This window comes from Aspergillus fijiensis (genome assembly GCF_003184825.1).
Source record: "Aspergillus fijiensis CBS 313.89 unplaced genomic scaffold BO72scaffold_12, whole genome shotgun sequence".
NCBI lineage: Eukaryota > Fungi > Ascomycota > Eurotiomycetes > Eurotiales > Aspergillaceae > Aspergillus > Aspergillus fijiensis.
The window spans coordinates 25,854-41,604 of NW_024468988.1; the positions used below are offsets into that span (position 1 = coordinate 25,854).

The window sequence follows — 15,751 nt, forward strand, 5'->3', positions numbered from 1 at the left end:
ACACACGGAAGGGGTTAGTCTCGCTTAGCGAAGCCACTAGGGCGAGTCTTGCTCGGGCGGCCAAACCTGAAGCGCGAAATCTCGAGACCGAATTTCGACCCCTACGACAACTCCCAGCGCCAGCCCGCGAGAAGACGACAAGGTATGTGTTGCACGATTGCCGTTGGTCTCACTGCATACTGACTTGGGATTTGTTCAAGATGGTCCTCGCAAAGAAGCACGTCCCCATCGTCAAGAAGCGTACGTTTGCACCTTGTCCTAATATCCTCACCCACCATGAATATATCCTGCCGGGAGTCAAAGTTCAGCCATCAGTCGATCGGTCCTTGGTAGCCAGCCAGCAATCGTATTACAGCGACACGGAAGAACGACAATTGCAACGAGGAAGAGAACGAGGAGGATGATCTGGATAGAACGATGGTTGATCACGAAGGAGGATTCGATTTCTGAATGGAATGAGCGATTCGGACGACCAATTTTACTAGTCGAATGCACCGACAGCTCGACACGACAGCTTTGAGCACGCCGCAAAACGCATGCACGCAAATCATCACTGGCTTCCGAAGGACTGATTTACCTGGAAAACTCGAACCTGAGCTATCTCCCGAGGGCGAACCCAACCCACCGAAGCACATCATTATCACCCACGAGGGGACAAGTTTCGTTGACAATCTCCCGCTTTTACAGGCACCAAGCGTTTCTTCCGCCACCAGTCCGACCGCTTCAAGTGCGTGCCGGAGTCATGGCGCAAGCCCAAGGGTATCGACAACCGCGTCCGTAGACGCTTCAAGGGCAACATCCCCATGCCCTCGGTACGTCGCTTTCCTTGCCACGGATTGCGGAGCCCTCGACTAACAGGCCATTTCCCATCAATAGATCGGTTACGGAAGCAACAAGAAGACCAAGCACATGATGCCCTCCGGCCACAAGGCTTTCCTCGTCCACAACCCCAAGGACGTCGAGCTTCTTCTCATGCACAACCGCACCTACGCTGCTGAGTACGTTCTTACCCCCCATCACTGCAGCTTTCTTTTTCCATATCTATTGCAGGACCCAACATACTAACGAACCCAACAGGATCGCCTCCGCCGTCTCTTCCCGCAAGCGTGTCGACATCATTGCCAAGGCCAAGGCCCTCGGCGTCAAGGTCACCAACCCCAAGGGCCGTGTCACCACTGAGGCTTAAATGGATTTTTTTTTATTTAAATCAAAAAAGAAGAGAACCTATTTATGGAATGATAATGTAAAGACTTTCCCAAACCTGCCACCCCCGAACCTACCTTTCTCTGTGCCCCCACTCCAATTCTCATCTCGAAGATCCGGAATTTAAAAATCAAACACTTACATGATCGATGAGGAAAAAAGACCATGAATACCAATATCATCTCTATGAATACACCACCTCTTGAAATATAAAAAAATCCAAACGGGAAAAGCAAGCCTTGACCGGGATCGAGGGTATCAAATCATCTGGGGACTTGACTTTTGTCATGAAGTGATGATATGATGCTTTGTCTCGTGGATGGGGACGCTAGGCTGTGCTTGTCGTTTCTGTTTATCGAGAAACCCGGGTAATGGTTTGTTTCTTCTAAGTGTGGGGGGCTGCTTGGCTTGATGCAGAGCGATTTAAAGCAAGATAAAGATATGTCAATGCGATGCGCGTGGCTTGGCTGGTGCTGCTGGTCTGGGAATGATTTGTCTTTTTTGGGGGGGAGATTGGGTGTGGGGTCTGTAGTGTCAGGGCTGTAGTGTTGTTTCCTGGTGCTGTTACTGTTACTGTTTCCCTGTGGGGATGTGGTAGACACTCATTTGATGTTGTAGAGATATCCCAAGGTCTAGCGATGTGTGTTGCTCTACCGTTGATGCTGGAGTGAGTTGACCCAGTAATGCAGGGAATGCAGATTCTTGCTGAGGGAGTAAAACGGAAAGAAATAGACTGAACTTCTATTGTGATATCATCGCGGTTCTATGTACCAAAAACAAGATCTATGCTGTGGCTTGCGCTCCAACACCAGTCTCCGCACTAGCGGCGGCAGCAGCGGCAGCAGCAGCAGCTTCATGCGCTTGTCTCTCCGCCGAGATATCCACCAACCCGACCCCCTGGACCAGCGCCGGGATGCCTCCTCGCCTCTCCGCATGATTCTTTGAGTTATCATCGCCATCCCCATCCCCACCGAGCTCCGGCACCGTGCCATACCCGATCACAATCTCCTCGTCCTCGGGGACATCGACCCAGTCCGGCATCGCGCGGGGGCCGTCCACGCCGACGGGGGGCAGGCCCCAGCTCGGCATCTGGCTGGTGTACTTCCAGCCGTCGGGGCCGCTCTTGTCGGCGTACGCGGCCGCATGCAAGAAGATGCCCAGCTCCTCGGGGCTGGGGTCGGTGTACAGCTCGGTGTCGCAGACGGAGCAGCGCTCGCCGGACAGGCGCTCGCCCTTGCGCTTGTGGTAGCGCTCGACGGCGGCCTCGTGCTCGCGGGACATGATCTCCTCGACGACCGAGGCGTCGGTGCCGGGGGGCACGAGCGGCGCGGCGGTGAGATGCGTGCGGTAGCTGTTTTCGCTGCTGTCGGGTTTTGTGCTTGTGCCGGGAGCACCGGCAGCAGCAGCCTCGGCGACGGTCTCGGTCTTGCCCAGGTTCGACAGGCGGGCGATCAGCTCCTGGTCGCGCTCGTCGGAGGTCTCGTTCTTGCCCAGGTCCGGGCCGAAGACTTTGCGATTGCTGTAGATCGGGTCGTTGGAGATCGGATGCCCCAGGAACTGCAGGTGCACGCGGATCTGATGCGTGCGGCCCGTCAGCGGCAGGCAGTGCACGATGCTGTAGCCTTCTTCTTCGTTCGCGTAGATCGGGGGCGGTGTCACTACCCCCGTCCTTGCCTGCCCTCCAACCTCTCCCGCTGCATCACCATCCCCCGATCCCGCTGCAGCAGCGGACGGAGGAATGTACGCCAACCGGCGGAACTTCGTCTTAGCCTCCTTCCCCGTGGCGCGCACGCGGTTCAGCCCGACCTTGGGACTCACCGACATGATGGGCTGATCGCACACGACCACCCCGTCGGGGAACCGGCCCTTCACGCGCGCCACGTACTCCTTTTGCAAGGTGCGCGCCTTGAGCTTCTCGCACATCATCTCCGCCGCCTTGGGGTGCTTCCCCAGGAACATGACGCCCGAGGTCAGCCGGTCCAGGCGGTTACAGGGCCGCGGCACCCAGTCCGGGTGCCGCTGGGACCGCAGGATCTCCAGCACCGAGTTGTAGTGGTACCGGCCGGCCGAGTGCACGGGCACGCCGGCCGGCTTGTCGATCACGATCAGGTCGTCGTCCTCGTGGATGATCCCGATCTCCTTGCCTGTCACGGGCGGCTCGTGCCGGTGCAGCGTGTGCGAGATGATCTCGCCGTTCTTGACGACCGTGTGCGGCGTGCCTGGTTTGCCGTTGACGCAGACGAGGCCGGTTTCGAGGGCCTTTTTCTGTCACCATGCGAGATTTTATGTTAGTTGGATGAGGGAATGGAGGGGAGTGGAGGGAAGGGTCACCGTACGTAGTATTCGGCCGGTCGATCGCGGAACTCCGACAGGAAGATGTCCAGCAACTCCCGCCCGCGCCAGCGCTCCTTGCAGTAGGTGTTGTAGGTGTAGTGGTAGGGCTTCACGCGGCGCAGTCCGCCTTCGAAATAGTAGGGAGCCGGCCAGGGGTCGCAGGGAGTCACGGCCACCTCCGGGGGTTCCTGGACCGGGTCCGGAGGCGGCACTTGGAGGGTCGTGTCGACGGGGACAACGGCCATGCTGGACGTCGGGATCAGGCCTCGTCGCAGCAGGTATGCGAAAACGCGAGGTGAGGGAGCCAAGGTCGACGACTGGCAGGGATGACAGGATAAGAGGAAAAAGGAGGGTGAGTAGTGTGGGGTTTACGATGAAAGAGATAAGCTCTGCGGCGGCGAAAAATGGCAAAAGAAAAAAATTAACTAAAGTCCCGCAGGAAATTTTGGTGGTGCGGGGAAAGGGGAAAACAAGTGGATTTTGAGTTATCGGAATCTATCAAATAATACAGTACGGTAAACCTTTCTATTGACCTCCGAGTTTCCTTTTCAACACCTCCGCCTACGGCCGATAACCCAGTCAACCCACCTGAGATCGAGTCAATTCTGATGTAGCCAAGGTATTATGTGTGTAGGAACCTACATTTCGTGTAGGCGCGACGGCAGGACAACAACATCCTCAGATGTATATTCCTGAAGTGTCCGGTGAACCCAGCCCCGCATGTAGCACATCCACATTGCCGCATCGTCGAAGTCAAACGATATGCTTCCTTTGGCTAAGATCTGGCCCAGTACATCAAGAGCCTTGGACGTCAACGCGGAGTGGGAAGGAAATGAGCGAAAAGCCCCATGGTTGTCGATTGACTTAAAGAATTGACTCTCATCCTTCAAGACTTCCAGCACGTGGTCCATTGTGATCGTATGGATTTTTCCCTGTTTACTAAGATCGCAATGCGCCTATACTCAAATCAGTTTGCAAGAAGCAAGCATAAAACTGAATCCGTTCACTTCCTGGGACAGTACAGTGCATACATTGAAAAGGATATCGACCATGGCGGCCACCATCCCGGGATGCGCACTTGTCAGCTTATACAAGTAATCCATAGCCGTGCGATCAATCGTGAACTCGTCATCGAACCCCCGTGTCGTCCGAAGTGCTACAACTTCACGAACTTCGTCTACGGTGTAAAACAAGCCGATACTTACCGAATACAGGCCAGGTCGAGGGGCCAGTGCGATATGCGACGCGATACCAAACGTCGTCGGAGTATATGCATAGTCCAGGTCCCTCCAATTCACGCCGGTCACAGGGTGTCCATAGTATGCGAAAAGGCAGATCTTGATATCCCCCAGGCGAAGCCCAGATTGCACATCCTTGATGACCGTATTCCAGAACTTCATGTCGCGGTAGGAACCCTGAGCCTCGTCGATCAGAATCACCGTCTTGGCAGGAACCGATGCCCATGTTGGATCGAACTCAGGATCTCGTTGTCACAGGCGCCAGCCGAACTGAGTCCAAGGGGATCCGGGGGGTGCTTCTTGGCGCCCCCATACAGGGAGGAGATACACGTTGCGATTGTGGTCGAGGTAGTATTCCCGGAGCAATCGGCACAGGACCGTTTTCCCGGTGGCTGGCGTCCCACGCACGAGAACGGCGTTTTCAGAGTCCACCGCGGCGGCGAGCTTGGACACGGTATCCTGGCGCTGACATGTCTATTCATCAATAGCGGTCAGGAGTGAACTCATAGCCTCCGGGGAAAGTGAGTCTGAGTGTTGCATGCTTACAATCGGGGGCATGGGATCGCGCGTACTCATTTTGCTGGTAGATTGCTGGAAGAGGGTGGCTTTCCTGTGAAGCGTCGTTGGCGCCCTCGCGGCGAGTCGAAGGTGCAGGAACAGGATGAGAAGCTGAGGGAGAACTCATGCTTTGAAAGGTGAGCTGAACTCACTTGTTGTAGAGAATATCTGTGAGATCGGTTGTGTCTCTTCTCGCCTCTCCCTGAGTTGCTTCCCTCAAATATACCTTTCCGCTCCTTTCTCGGGGTTACGGGGTGTAGGATGACAACAAGTTGATGTGGGAGCCGACAGTGGTGAAAGTAAACTGAAACCAGACAGGATCTCATGCGAAGCACCAACCACCGAAGATGTGAGAAGTTGCTCGCGAAACAGCAATGCTCTGCAGAATACGATGACTCTCAAGGGAAAGGGGTAATGACAGCTGAGAGGAAGGAGATTAAAAGATTTATATCGTTCACAAGTCACACACAAGTGACAGAACTCTAGCCTAGCAACTCCGTGTATATGTCACTATCTCCTCACTTACCCCAAGCACACCCGCAATGCCATCAACAAAGTCTGGAATTTGCCCGGACCAATACCCCAGAAATCTGATCGTTTCCTCCGTAATCATGACATACAGTCTCATCTCGTCTAAATGTATCATCAAGTCCCATATCTCAACCTCTTCTTCCGCATAGCCCTCTCATTACCTTCCGATCCGAGAGCGCAATTACTACTGCAATCGCTCCACTCATCACTCCAAACGTCGACACCATGGTCGCCCACCCAGCCTGATCAACCAGAAGACCCGCCATCAGAGGCCCAAGCACCTGCCCACCGGACCATGCCACATTAAACAGCCCGTATGCTTGCGCAGTGCCTCCCTGGTGGCCGAAAATGCCTGGATATTCCCGCTCATATCGCTCCGTGACTCGTCCCACCTCAACCATCAACGAGACCATCTGTAGGGTTGACGCGGCTCCAGCCAGAAAGAGGAAGACCACTAGCAGAACTTGATGCTGGACCGTGTTCTCAGTGACAAACTGGAAGAGGAGAAAGGTTGGACAGTCGAGCAAAAAGCCTAAGAAGGCGATTTGTAAGGCTCCGAGGCGGTCGACGGCATCGCCTTTGTGAACTCAAGGTTAGTCAAAGCCGGGTTTGGAAGTGGATAGACGTACCGATCCAAGGGGACGCGAAGGACGGTGCGAACAAGGGCAGGAAGCACAGGCCTATTCCCATCGGGCCCCAGTCGAATGTCTTCATGACATAGAGTGGAAGGACCTGGACCACGATCAGTTGCTGCAAGAAGATGGATGCAAGAGGATTGCAGTAACCACGGACCGTGTCGAATGAGGAGTACAAGATGGCATCGACGACAGTCGCCATCAACACAACCATCAATTTACCAGAGCATATCAGCCGAACAATGCCCGGTACGGACGTCTCTTTCCCGCTCGAGACGGGCTCACTGCCATCCTCGACCGGCGGTTCAACGAGCACATCATCAGGTGGACACAGCGAGCTTGCACTGTCCTGTTCACTGAAAGCGCCGTAACCGGTGCTCTTACCCAGCAAACCACTGGATTCTTCCGTCTTTGACGGAAGCCACTTTGCGGCCGTCTTCTGCTCGATCATGACCAGGCGAAGACTGATATCCACCACAATCAAAGCAATCGCCAGCAGGAACACCGAATGGTACCCAACTCGCGAGAGCCTGCACGGGTACTCGTTAGCGACCATCTTCCTCCCACCCTGACAGCATGAATGCGCGAAACGTACATGATCCCACCGATGAACGGGCCGAAAACCGTCCCAACTGTCAAAGCCATAGAGACGTATCCCATGGCCGCCCCGACCTGGTCCTTGCCCACCGTGTCCACAACAAGCGCCATGCCGACAGTCCACACCACAGCTGCCGACAGACCTTGCAGAGCCCGCGCGATCACCAGCGACGACAACGACCTCGCGAACCAGAACACCACGGTCGTCCCGCCGAGGGCGAACAGGCCGATCATGAACGGAAGCTGGCGCGATGAGCTTCTGTCCGCAAAATATCCGAAGATGGCTTGTGAGTCGTGACTGGTCAGGTCCTATTCTCCGAGCATACCAAATGGCGTAGGCGCGCAAGCTGTCACTCACGAGAACCAAAGAAAATCCCGCCCCCAAAAGCAGCAAGCATGATCGACATCCATTGCTGTACTGTGAAGCTTTGTGTCAGTGGGCCTTTGTCTGCCAATACAGGCATAGGAAAACATACGGTCATTATCCGGCACAGCGACTCGCGTTTTCAAGACAATCGGTAATATGGGCACGATCTAGCAAATGATCGTTCCAGTCAGACACAACTCGTCACCAGCATTCATCACCGGAGAACCGCACCATGCCATAGATGAAAACGTCCTGCGTGCGGCGAAACGGCAATTAGCATCGTGTCCAGAAAAAAATAAGCGACACCATCCTTATCTCTCCCCTCCCTCACTCACCGTAAAACAAGCAATGGCCACCACCCAAGTCACAAACGTCTTAGAAGAGCGAAAGGCCAACTTCCATGGTGGGGAATCGCAGTCTGTCGCTGCCATACCGAATGTTCCGCCGACAGGAGGGGGCGATAAAGTATGCAGAGTTCGAAAAGGGTCAACGACACGAACAAGTACCCGAGTCGCACATTATGGCCCAACGCCGTCTTAGGGAGTTTAAATAGCTCAGCGGCATCGGCGAGGGGAACAGAAGAGGAGGAGGGGTTTTTTCTCTTCGACAAAGCAAAGCAAAAACCAAAGAGCAAAGTAAAGCAAAAAGGGTGGGCTGAGCTGACAAGTCAGTTAACTATAGGCCTACGGTTGTGGGGAAAGGAGAACTAATGGGACTGATTTGCCCTTTTCTCCCTCTGCCTCTAAACTCGATGAGGTAAAATTTCGCAGAGCTGCATCGTCAGCGCATGAGCTGTCGGGATTGATTGGCATCGGCTGAGATCCGCAGAGTCTATCTATTGTTTCGGTCTACTGATGTGTGCAGTAGGGAACTAAAATTACTAGCTAGGCAGGTAGTTGGTGATATCCTTATCTCTATCATCGTGACCGCTCGTTGGTGGCTCCGGCCGAGATAGTGTGTATCTAGATGATAACTAAGGTCGCCTACATCCCGTGATAAATAACTCGACTAGATCATTCTATAATGGCACTATTGCACTAATCTCACGCAAATGACTTATGTCCAAATTTGAAGACGGCAAAAACATACGTGGACAAATTCACCGACACGAACGCGATGGGACAGGGGCACGCACAGATTGGTGTCCGAGTTGGACAAGATTCTGGTCCAGTGCTCAAGAAAACCACCAGTGCATGTCATTTAATGGCTCTCCACTGTCGTCATCATCTTCTTCATCATGCTATCAAACTGGTTTGCTCGGATCGTCAAATTAGGGTCATGGATTCATCAGCGAAGCACAAGAACACGACTGACTCCCACACGCCGTTCCTGGACCCCCGAACACACGATACAGAGAGGAGAAGAGGAGTAAAATGTTCGTCGGTAATGAAAGAGCGATCGATGTTGCAAGAATGAATTAGGAGAAAGAGAAGCCATGATTCAGAAACAGTTAACGTATACATTCACTTCCTTCACATCAGCCATCATGATCATTGGTGTATAACAGTTCGTCCACGTACATGGGAATAGCTAGCTCAGAGGAAAACCGAAGAAAACTGGAAAAAGAGGGGGAAAAGGAAACTTTTCGACATGCTTGACTGAGAGCAATAACTAGATCCTGATCGTGGGCCTAGCCGGAACAGACAATCGGAAGGGGTAAAGAAGGGGAGAATGGTTCAAAGACGTGAAGACAACGGGTCATCAAAACAAATTAGCCACCGACATAACCAAAATCAATCCGGCTATTCGAAGAGAGCACACGGAGAATTGCTGTTAGGTCCAGGCCACGGCAGGGATCCAGTGCCGCGAGCTGGGACGCTCTGGCGGTAGTAGCGCGATATTTTGGTCAAGTGATGAACAGCTCTGGGGTATCGATGAATCTATGCGAATCGGCCACCGCGGCGGTTGTTGCGCTGTCTCCCCGAGCCAACCGTGCTCCAGCCCTCCTCGTCGGCGGCTCCAGCCTGGGCCTCAGCGGGGGCGCTCCGCCAGCTGCCGTTAGTCTTGTTGGCAGCCGCATCGGTAGCAGCAGCCTCAGCACCCTTAGCAGCCGCTTCCTCGCCCTGGTCCTGTTCAGCCTTCTCGGCACCCTCTTCCTCACCGGCCTGCCGGAGGATATCGAAGTTCTTGCCACCCTGAGGTGTGTCGGTGACGTCTCTTCCGTTGGGGTCAGCCGTGGACACCGGCTTTTCGGTCTTGCCCTGCTCCTTGGAAGCGCGTTGCTTCTCGCCCTTCTCAGCCTTGGCCTTCTCATCAGCCTCCTTCTTCTGGCGGATGGCAAGTTGGCGACGCTCCTCAACCTCCTTCTCGCGGGCAGCGGTGTCGATGGGCTTAGCTCCACCGAAGATGCTGGCCTTGGACTCGCCGCCGGCAGCCGGGGACGAAGACTCAGTCACAGTCCGTTTCTGGAGGTTCAACTTGGGGCGGCTAGGAGCGGCGGGAGCGGCAGGGGCGGCAGCAGGCGAAGGGGGGTTGCTGGACTCCTTAGGCTGATCGGGGCGCATTCTGGACCGCCATGCGTTGTCGAGGTCGGCAGCGGTGGGCGTGCGTTCTTGACGTTCTTGGAATTCGCGGCGAGGAGGACGAGAGCCATCCTGAGAGCGTCCCTCACCAGAGGGTCCCTCGTGGGAGCGGCCCTCACCCCAGGCGGGGGAGCTGCGTCTGAAACCAGGTCCTTCGTTGCTGCGGGGGCGCCCTTCTCTCACGGGGGCGGGAGGAGACAGAGGGCCCTTGCGCTCCCAGTTGTTGAAATCGCGGAACTTGCCATCGCTCTCGAAGTTGCTGCGACGGTTGTTACCGCCGCGTTCACTGCCTGCATCAGACATGTTATCCATGTTGCGGCCGAAGTTGGAGCGATCGAAGTTGGAGCGTTCAGGGACGCGGCGCTGGGGAGCATCCGGAAGAGGGCCCTTGCGGGTCCAGTCAAATTCCTTGACATCGCGCTCCTTGGCTAAAAGCGGTTGTCAGCCAGCATATAACAGTATCCAAGAGTAGCAACACCTACGAGGCTCAGCGATGCTGACACGGATCGCTCTTCCCTGAAGAGTAGCGCCGGAGAGGTCGAGAGCCTTCTTCAGACCATCGACAGTTTCAAACTCGACATATCCGAATCCCTTGGGGGCCTTGGTCAACTTGTCCTCCACAACACGGACGTTGGTCACACCGCATTCGGCAAAGAGATCGGAGATATCGGCAGAAGCCGCATCGAAGGACAGATTACCGACGTGGGCGGTATAGGGAGGCTGAGTAGGAAGAGGGAGAGGCTCTCTGACGGCGTAACCACCACGCTCGCGTTCTTTCATCGAATCATGTCAGCCTGGGAAATCCCTCGAACTAATTTTGTAGCGGAGAAGCCATACCACCAAATCCATTACCGAAGCCGGAAGAAGAGGAAAGGCCCATAGGGCGGCGGTCGCCTCCGAAGCTGGTCGAAGAAGGGGCTGGCTAATGATTAAATTGATGCCATCATGATGAGACTGAGGGTGCGCTCCAAAAAACCACGTACCGGCTGTAAATCATCGTACGATTAGCAAAGATCGTTAGAACTATTTCAGAATGAGAAACACTTACCAGGCAAAGGCATGTCGTCCATCTCATCAGCCCAAGAGCCGAGGGCTAGTCCTCATCAGTCATGTTCATCCCCGCGGGGGTATGGGGATATCTCGACGGACTTACACTCATCAGCCAAGAAGTTGCCTAGCGACATCTTCTGGGCTTTCTGCTTTCCGGGCGCTGAACATATGAAAGATACATCAGTAAACAGGGACATCTTTGAGAAGTAGAGAGGTGTGGGTTGCGACAGCGCGCAGGGCCACAGAGAGGGGTTGCAAACGAACCCATGATTGCGGTTGTTCAGAATCGGGGAAACGCGCCAAGGGGAGTTCCTGTGCGCGTCTCGGGGGTTGAAGGTGAGAGTTAGATGGGGGTGAAGAAGACTTCCGAATTAGAAGTCTTGAGAGAATGCGGAGGATGACGTTCAAAGGACGATGAACGATGGGTGGGTTGGGATGCAAGGAAGCTCCGCAGTTGAAGAACAGAGGGGAAAGTAGGTTTATCCGTGAGGATAATTTTTAGTGATGACACTAAAAAAGTCAGCCTCCAAAAAGTGTTGGTGCGGCTTTTGGGCCTGTTGGCGCTCGACCCAACCAAGTAAGTCCCAGTCCAGCTTCCCGAGGGCTTTTTTCCCCTTCCAGTCTTTCCCAGCCCGGCCCCCTCTTTTGCTTGGGACTCTTTTTGCGGAGAGAGAGACAAACTGTGTGAAAGTGAAACTCTCCACTTGAGTTTTTTTTTTTTCTATTCATTCTTTTCTTTTCTTTGAATCATGTGTTCCCAATTCTTAGTACAGGTTCAAATACCTTTAAGTCGTTTGCTGTGGGGGTATTTCTTTCTTCGCTTCTTACTCTTCCTTTTCACGCCTCATCCCGGCCGAGCGCATCTTCACTGCTCATATCAGCCGGCAGATTTGACATGCAGACAATCCCCCCCCCCAAAAGAAACAAAAATCTTTTGCGGGGATGTTAAACATCACCTGTAATGTTTGTGAACCATGCTGCCTTGAATTATTCTTCTTCTTGACACAATTCTTCCCCGCGGATACATCCGCAACACTACTGCATGGAGACAAGACTTCCATTAGACTATTCAGCTTTCACCGACAAGAAAAATTAGGTAAGGCTTCTGCATTCTTGCCATTCTTCATGATTGTGTGTTACAGCTTCTGGCCCCATTATCCCCTCAGCTGGCTGGGCACGAGGAAGCAAGGTTCCATGCCCGCTGTGAAACAAAGAGAAGTAAAATCTCGGGTGACTTGCAGCCACTTGAGGTTGCTGCATCCTCTCGCCTGCATCTTTACAATTGGACAGAAAAAAACCATTGCAGGCTTCCTTGTGACTGTCATGAAAGATCAGCTCGCTTAAGATATCAGACGGTCAAACTGGTATGCTGCTTTCAAACATTGGCTAGTAGAAGCGTCCGTGTAATGGATTAGGTTTAGCATCAAGGTTTGCTGAGACATCAGAATGCAAGTCATTGTGCAATACTCGGCGCAAGGCGGGTCAAGAAAGGATGTAGGCCCTCTTTGTATAGTCAGCATCATGAGCCGTCTTCCACTTTTCGCTTCACATCCAGGCATGCCATTAGACATGCCATTATATAATCAAACCCATATGCCCTGAATTTCGCCAATTGTCTTAAAGACGTCGGATTGCAAATGCCATAGATATGGACACAGACTGTGCTTTGGATGGCCATATGATATAAACGGTTTGAAATGACTGCTCGGCTTAGTCGGTCAATTGAACTTTGACTCCGTAGAGTATATGCATAGGGAAACAGTCGAAACCAGTCGCAGTATTCAGTGCGCACAGTGCTCAAGAAAAGACTTCTGACTTAATTGTGTGAACGAATTGTACGTTTGCTGGCAAGTGCAATCGTGGGCACTTTACGCAGTACGCGACTCGTTTCGCTCGACAGAACAGACTAGCTTTAGAAAGGTGCCTGCGACAGTTGCTCCAAGTCAGCCACGGTGTTGATATAAAGATACAAACTGCAAGATCAAGCATCCGAGTCTTGCGAGCGACGGACTACCCGATACAAGGTCTTGAAGCATTTTGTGACTTGTGTGGAGAGATATTTTCAATGATGCGTTGCAATTAGGCTAACGCTAAGAAGAGCAAGTATGCTTTGAAGCATTGCCGTCAACGTCCAGACGGTCAGTCATACTGTTGTCGTGTGCTCTCTTCGATTACCGCACACGCAGTACAAGCAATAGCACTGGGGGTTGAGTGAGGCCCAAGCAAATTTGTATGCACCTGGCCAGTGAGACGAGCGTATATTCAGCCGGGCAACCATATAGACCGTAAGGTCTCATGAATTCCGGCCAGAACAAGTCAAAAAATGACAATTGCAATAGAAGACAAAGGGAAGAAGTGGTCAAGCTCTGTTCTTCAGGTTGATAACTGGACCCGCTTGGATTGCGGGCAGATCAAGACCCGCTGTGGTGACATCATCCTCCGCCCGCAATTACTCGTTTCTATACGGTATAACTGATGTTGCGCTCTCAGCCTTGAATTAATGAGACTTCAGATATATATGCTACTGACTGTGATTTCTGCAGACAGCATGTATGTAAGATGAATTAATTGCTGCTGAGTGCCGGTGTGGACATGGAAGGTCCAGAGCCTTTCAGATTCGCGATTATGCACACAAATACATGACAAAGCAGCATATTCCCGAGCCCAAATCACGTGTGCCATTATGGTTTTCCCTGGCGATGAACCGATTACTTGGGCAATCGTCAGCCTAGAGGTGTAACTAACCAACGTACGAAGTAGATCTGAGGGTAATATTTGACTTCGATGTCGACAGCGAGCAGGATGAGCGAACAGAAGAAGAACCAGTCTACGTTTTCCCCGCTCGTCAAGGCAGGAGCTCTGAGCGGTTAGTCCCTTTAAAACCCGGCGAAGCCTCCACGGTTGTACATTTTTCGCATCAATTCCATGATCCCATGTTCTTGCATAGCATGGCGATAACTGCGATGGCCCACTGACATGCCACGATAGGCTCTCTTGGACTGGTGTATGGAGGTGTTGCAGGTGTCATCCGGTCTCCTAATCCGGTGATCCATTCTCTATCTTGCGGTGTTCAATGGGCTGCAACTGGGAGCGGTTTCTGGTGTAAGTGTTCCCTCTTGGCTCCGTGTCGCGTTGATTTTAGCAGAGATCTGAGTCTCCCCCCTGCAGTCTTGAGAGAGAACATCTTAAAATATCATTTTGAAAACAATGCCGATTCTAAGCAACGCGCTTATGTCAGCGCTCTATCAGGGGGCATCGCTGGAGGCACCGTTACCCGACTACTAGGTACGTCGATTGATCATTCTTCGCTGTGGTCACTGCTGGGGAAAACTGCCTGCAATACTAATACCTGGCGTCAGGGGGTCGACTAATTCCAGGAGTGGTGTTTTTTTCGACACTAGGCTATCTGGGCCAAAGCACTTATAATGCGATCGACACATGGCAATTAGAAAAGGCCAACACTCCATCGAAGCCGATCCTTCAGCGGATCGCCGATTCAAAATGGATACCGCTCAAGTCCCTCTCCGATGATGATTACAGGGGGATCTTGCGCGAGAAGCTCCTGAGCATCGAGGCTGAGATCGCACTCCTCGATGAAAAGATTGAAGGGCTTGAGAAGCTCAAATCTCAAGGGTCAGATTTGTCCTCGTCCGACACATCCACCAGGTGACCAGAAAATCTAGCTCCGTCAATTTCTACCATGAACGGCCTTGGTGTAATAGAATGTTACGGGTTAACATTTTCTCCCTGGCCTGTTGCAACCCTTGACCTAGCCATGCCGATGCGGAGCACCGCGAAGATCATGCGGCCATTTGGCTATTCTGGCATCGATGATTGTTCTATAGAAGGATTGCTCCCCCAAGGCGAGCCCTAGTGAACCTACGGCCCGCAAAAGCGCAGTAGTTATCACCATGTATAACATCACTCTACTATGTTCCTACTTGTATAACCCAAGAATCAGGATTCTACCACCCAGATTAGAGCTGTTGAACTGTTGTAGCATGAACTTAGCTCTCTTTCAAACGTCTTGTGCAAATACTCAAAGGCCATGGGACTTGAAATAACGTCAAACGAAATGAGTTTGCCTCCTATCTAGGTTCAGGGACCGCAACTCTATAGTAGGCATTGCAGCGATTGACGTGGTGTAAGCTAATGGTTGTACTGTACCTCCATGCAAGCAAAACGCCAGATGACCCGAGTGGCTGTCACAGGGGTCGTAGTCAAACTGGAAGGGAGTGCATGCGACCCAATTGACATGCAGGTTCAATTGACAGGCACCTTTAATTTTACGAATTTCAATAAATCTGTAAGCTGATCTTCAGACGAACCACCCCTAAAAGGCGGGCAAACCCACCCACCTTCAGTACTACGTAAGCTGTTAACTTACATAGTACTAGAGTAACTTGTTACTTTCAGGCCTCGTACGAGGGGTGTACAACCGTGAGGAAACTGCCGAGCCAGCCGGACGGTCCGGCCACTGGGCAAAAGTGGATGAGTGGCCCGGAGTGGGTGGCTTTCCGCTTCCAGTTCTGCCGCGTCGGGTTCGACCTTTCCCGCCGCTGACAGCTGGTAGGTTGTATTATCCATCCTCGATTATTCTTCGAGCTGCCTCAACTACGGTTGTTGCATCATCGAACATCCAACTCTTCCCCTTCGCCTCAAATGCTCGGGAAAGAACATACTCAAACAGAACAGAAGCATGACTGACTTAAAACT

The 15,751-nt window shown here is 52.8% G+C and overlaps 6 protein-coding genes across 6 annotated transcripts; 2 read left to right on the forward strand and 4 right to left on the reverse strand.

The window, feature by feature from the left end:
• The first annotated feature begins 107 nt into the window (after positions 1 to 107).
• On the forward strand, positions 108 to 1,392 carry BO72DRAFT_399308 (60S ribosomal protein eL32). Its single transcript, XM_040942121.1, has 6 exons — positions 108 to 142; positions 201 to 240; positions 688 to 812; positions 877 to 998; positions 1,078 to 1,243; positions 1,366 to 1,392. The coding sequence occupies exons 2-5, from the start codon at positions 201 to 203 to the stop codon at positions 1,184 to 1,186; spliced, it is 396 nt and encodes a 131-aa protein (XP_040803566.1). The 5' UTR covers positions 108 to 142; the 3' UTR covers positions 1,187 to 1,243; positions 1,366 to 1,392.
• Positions 1,393 to 1,713: 321 nt separating this feature from the next.
• Positions 1,714 to 3,968, reverse strand: BO72DRAFT_445866 (pseudouridine synthase family protein). Its single transcript, XM_040944159.1, has 2 exons — positions 3,540 to 3,968; positions 1,714 to 3,468 (listed from the first exon to the last, which is right to left on the reverse strand). The coding sequence occupies exons 1-2, from the start codon at positions 3,780 to 3,782 to the stop codon at positions 1,987 to 1,989; spliced, it is 1,725 nt and encodes a 574-aa protein (XP_040803567.1). The 5' UTR covers positions 3,783 to 3,968; the 3' UTR covers positions 1,714 to 1,986.
• A 146-nt stretch (positions 3,969 to 4,114) lies between these two features.
• On the reverse strand, positions 4,115 to 5,246 carry BO72DRAFT_504677 (uncharacterized protein). Its single transcript, XM_040949164.1, has 2 exons — positions 4,569 to 5,246; positions 4,115 to 4,493 (listed from the first exon to the last, which is right to left on the reverse strand). Exons 1-2 carry the CDS (start codon positions 4,935 to 4,937, stop codon positions 4,176 to 4,178), a joined length of 687 nt encoding a protein of 228 aa, XP_040803568.1. The 5' UTR covers positions 4,938 to 5,246; the 3' UTR covers positions 4,115 to 4,175.
• A 528-nt stretch (positions 5,247 to 5,774) lies between these two features.
• Positions 5,775 to 8,269, reverse strand: BO72DRAFT_475787 (MFS transporter). Its single transcript, XM_040947352.1, has 8 exons — positions 7,799 to 8,269; positions 7,695 to 7,715; positions 7,573 to 7,630; positions 7,455 to 7,514; positions 7,095 to 7,380; positions 6,657 to 7,029; positions 6,494 to 6,596; positions 5,775 to 6,441 (listed from the first exon to the last, which is right to left on the reverse strand). The coding sequence occupies exons 1-8, from the start codon at positions 7,892 to 7,894 to the stop codon at positions 5,993 to 5,995; spliced, it is 1,446 nt and encodes a 481-aa protein (XP_040803569.1). The 5' UTR covers positions 7,895 to 8,269; the 3' UTR covers positions 5,775 to 5,992.
• A 1,074-nt stretch (positions 8,270 to 9,343) lies between these two features.
• BO72DRAFT_475788 (translation initiation factor 4B) lies at positions 9,344 to 11,303 on the reverse strand (the record flags this gene model as incomplete). Its single annotated transcript, XM_040947353.1, has 6 exons — positions 9,344 to 10,413; positions 10,468 to 10,758; positions 10,823 to 10,903; positions 11,034 to 11,078; positions 11,139 to 11,195; positions 11,300 to 11,303. The coding sequence occupies 6 exons, from the start codon at positions 11,301 to 11,303 to the stop codon at positions 9,344 to 9,346; spliced, it is 1,548 nt and encodes a 515-aa protein (XP_040803570.1).
• Positions 11,304 to 14,013: 2,710 nt separating this feature from the next.
• On the forward strand, positions 14,014 to 14,705 carry BO72DRAFT_372655 (uncharacterized protein; the record flags this gene model as incomplete). Its single annotated transcript, XM_040941052.1, has 3 exons — positions 14,014 to 14,137; positions 14,204 to 14,320; positions 14,395 to 14,705. Coding segments are annotated over 3 exons (552 nt in total), but the record flags the coding sequence as incomplete, so codon positions are not given.
• Between the last annotated feature and the right edge of the window lie 1,046 nt (positions 14,706 to 15,751).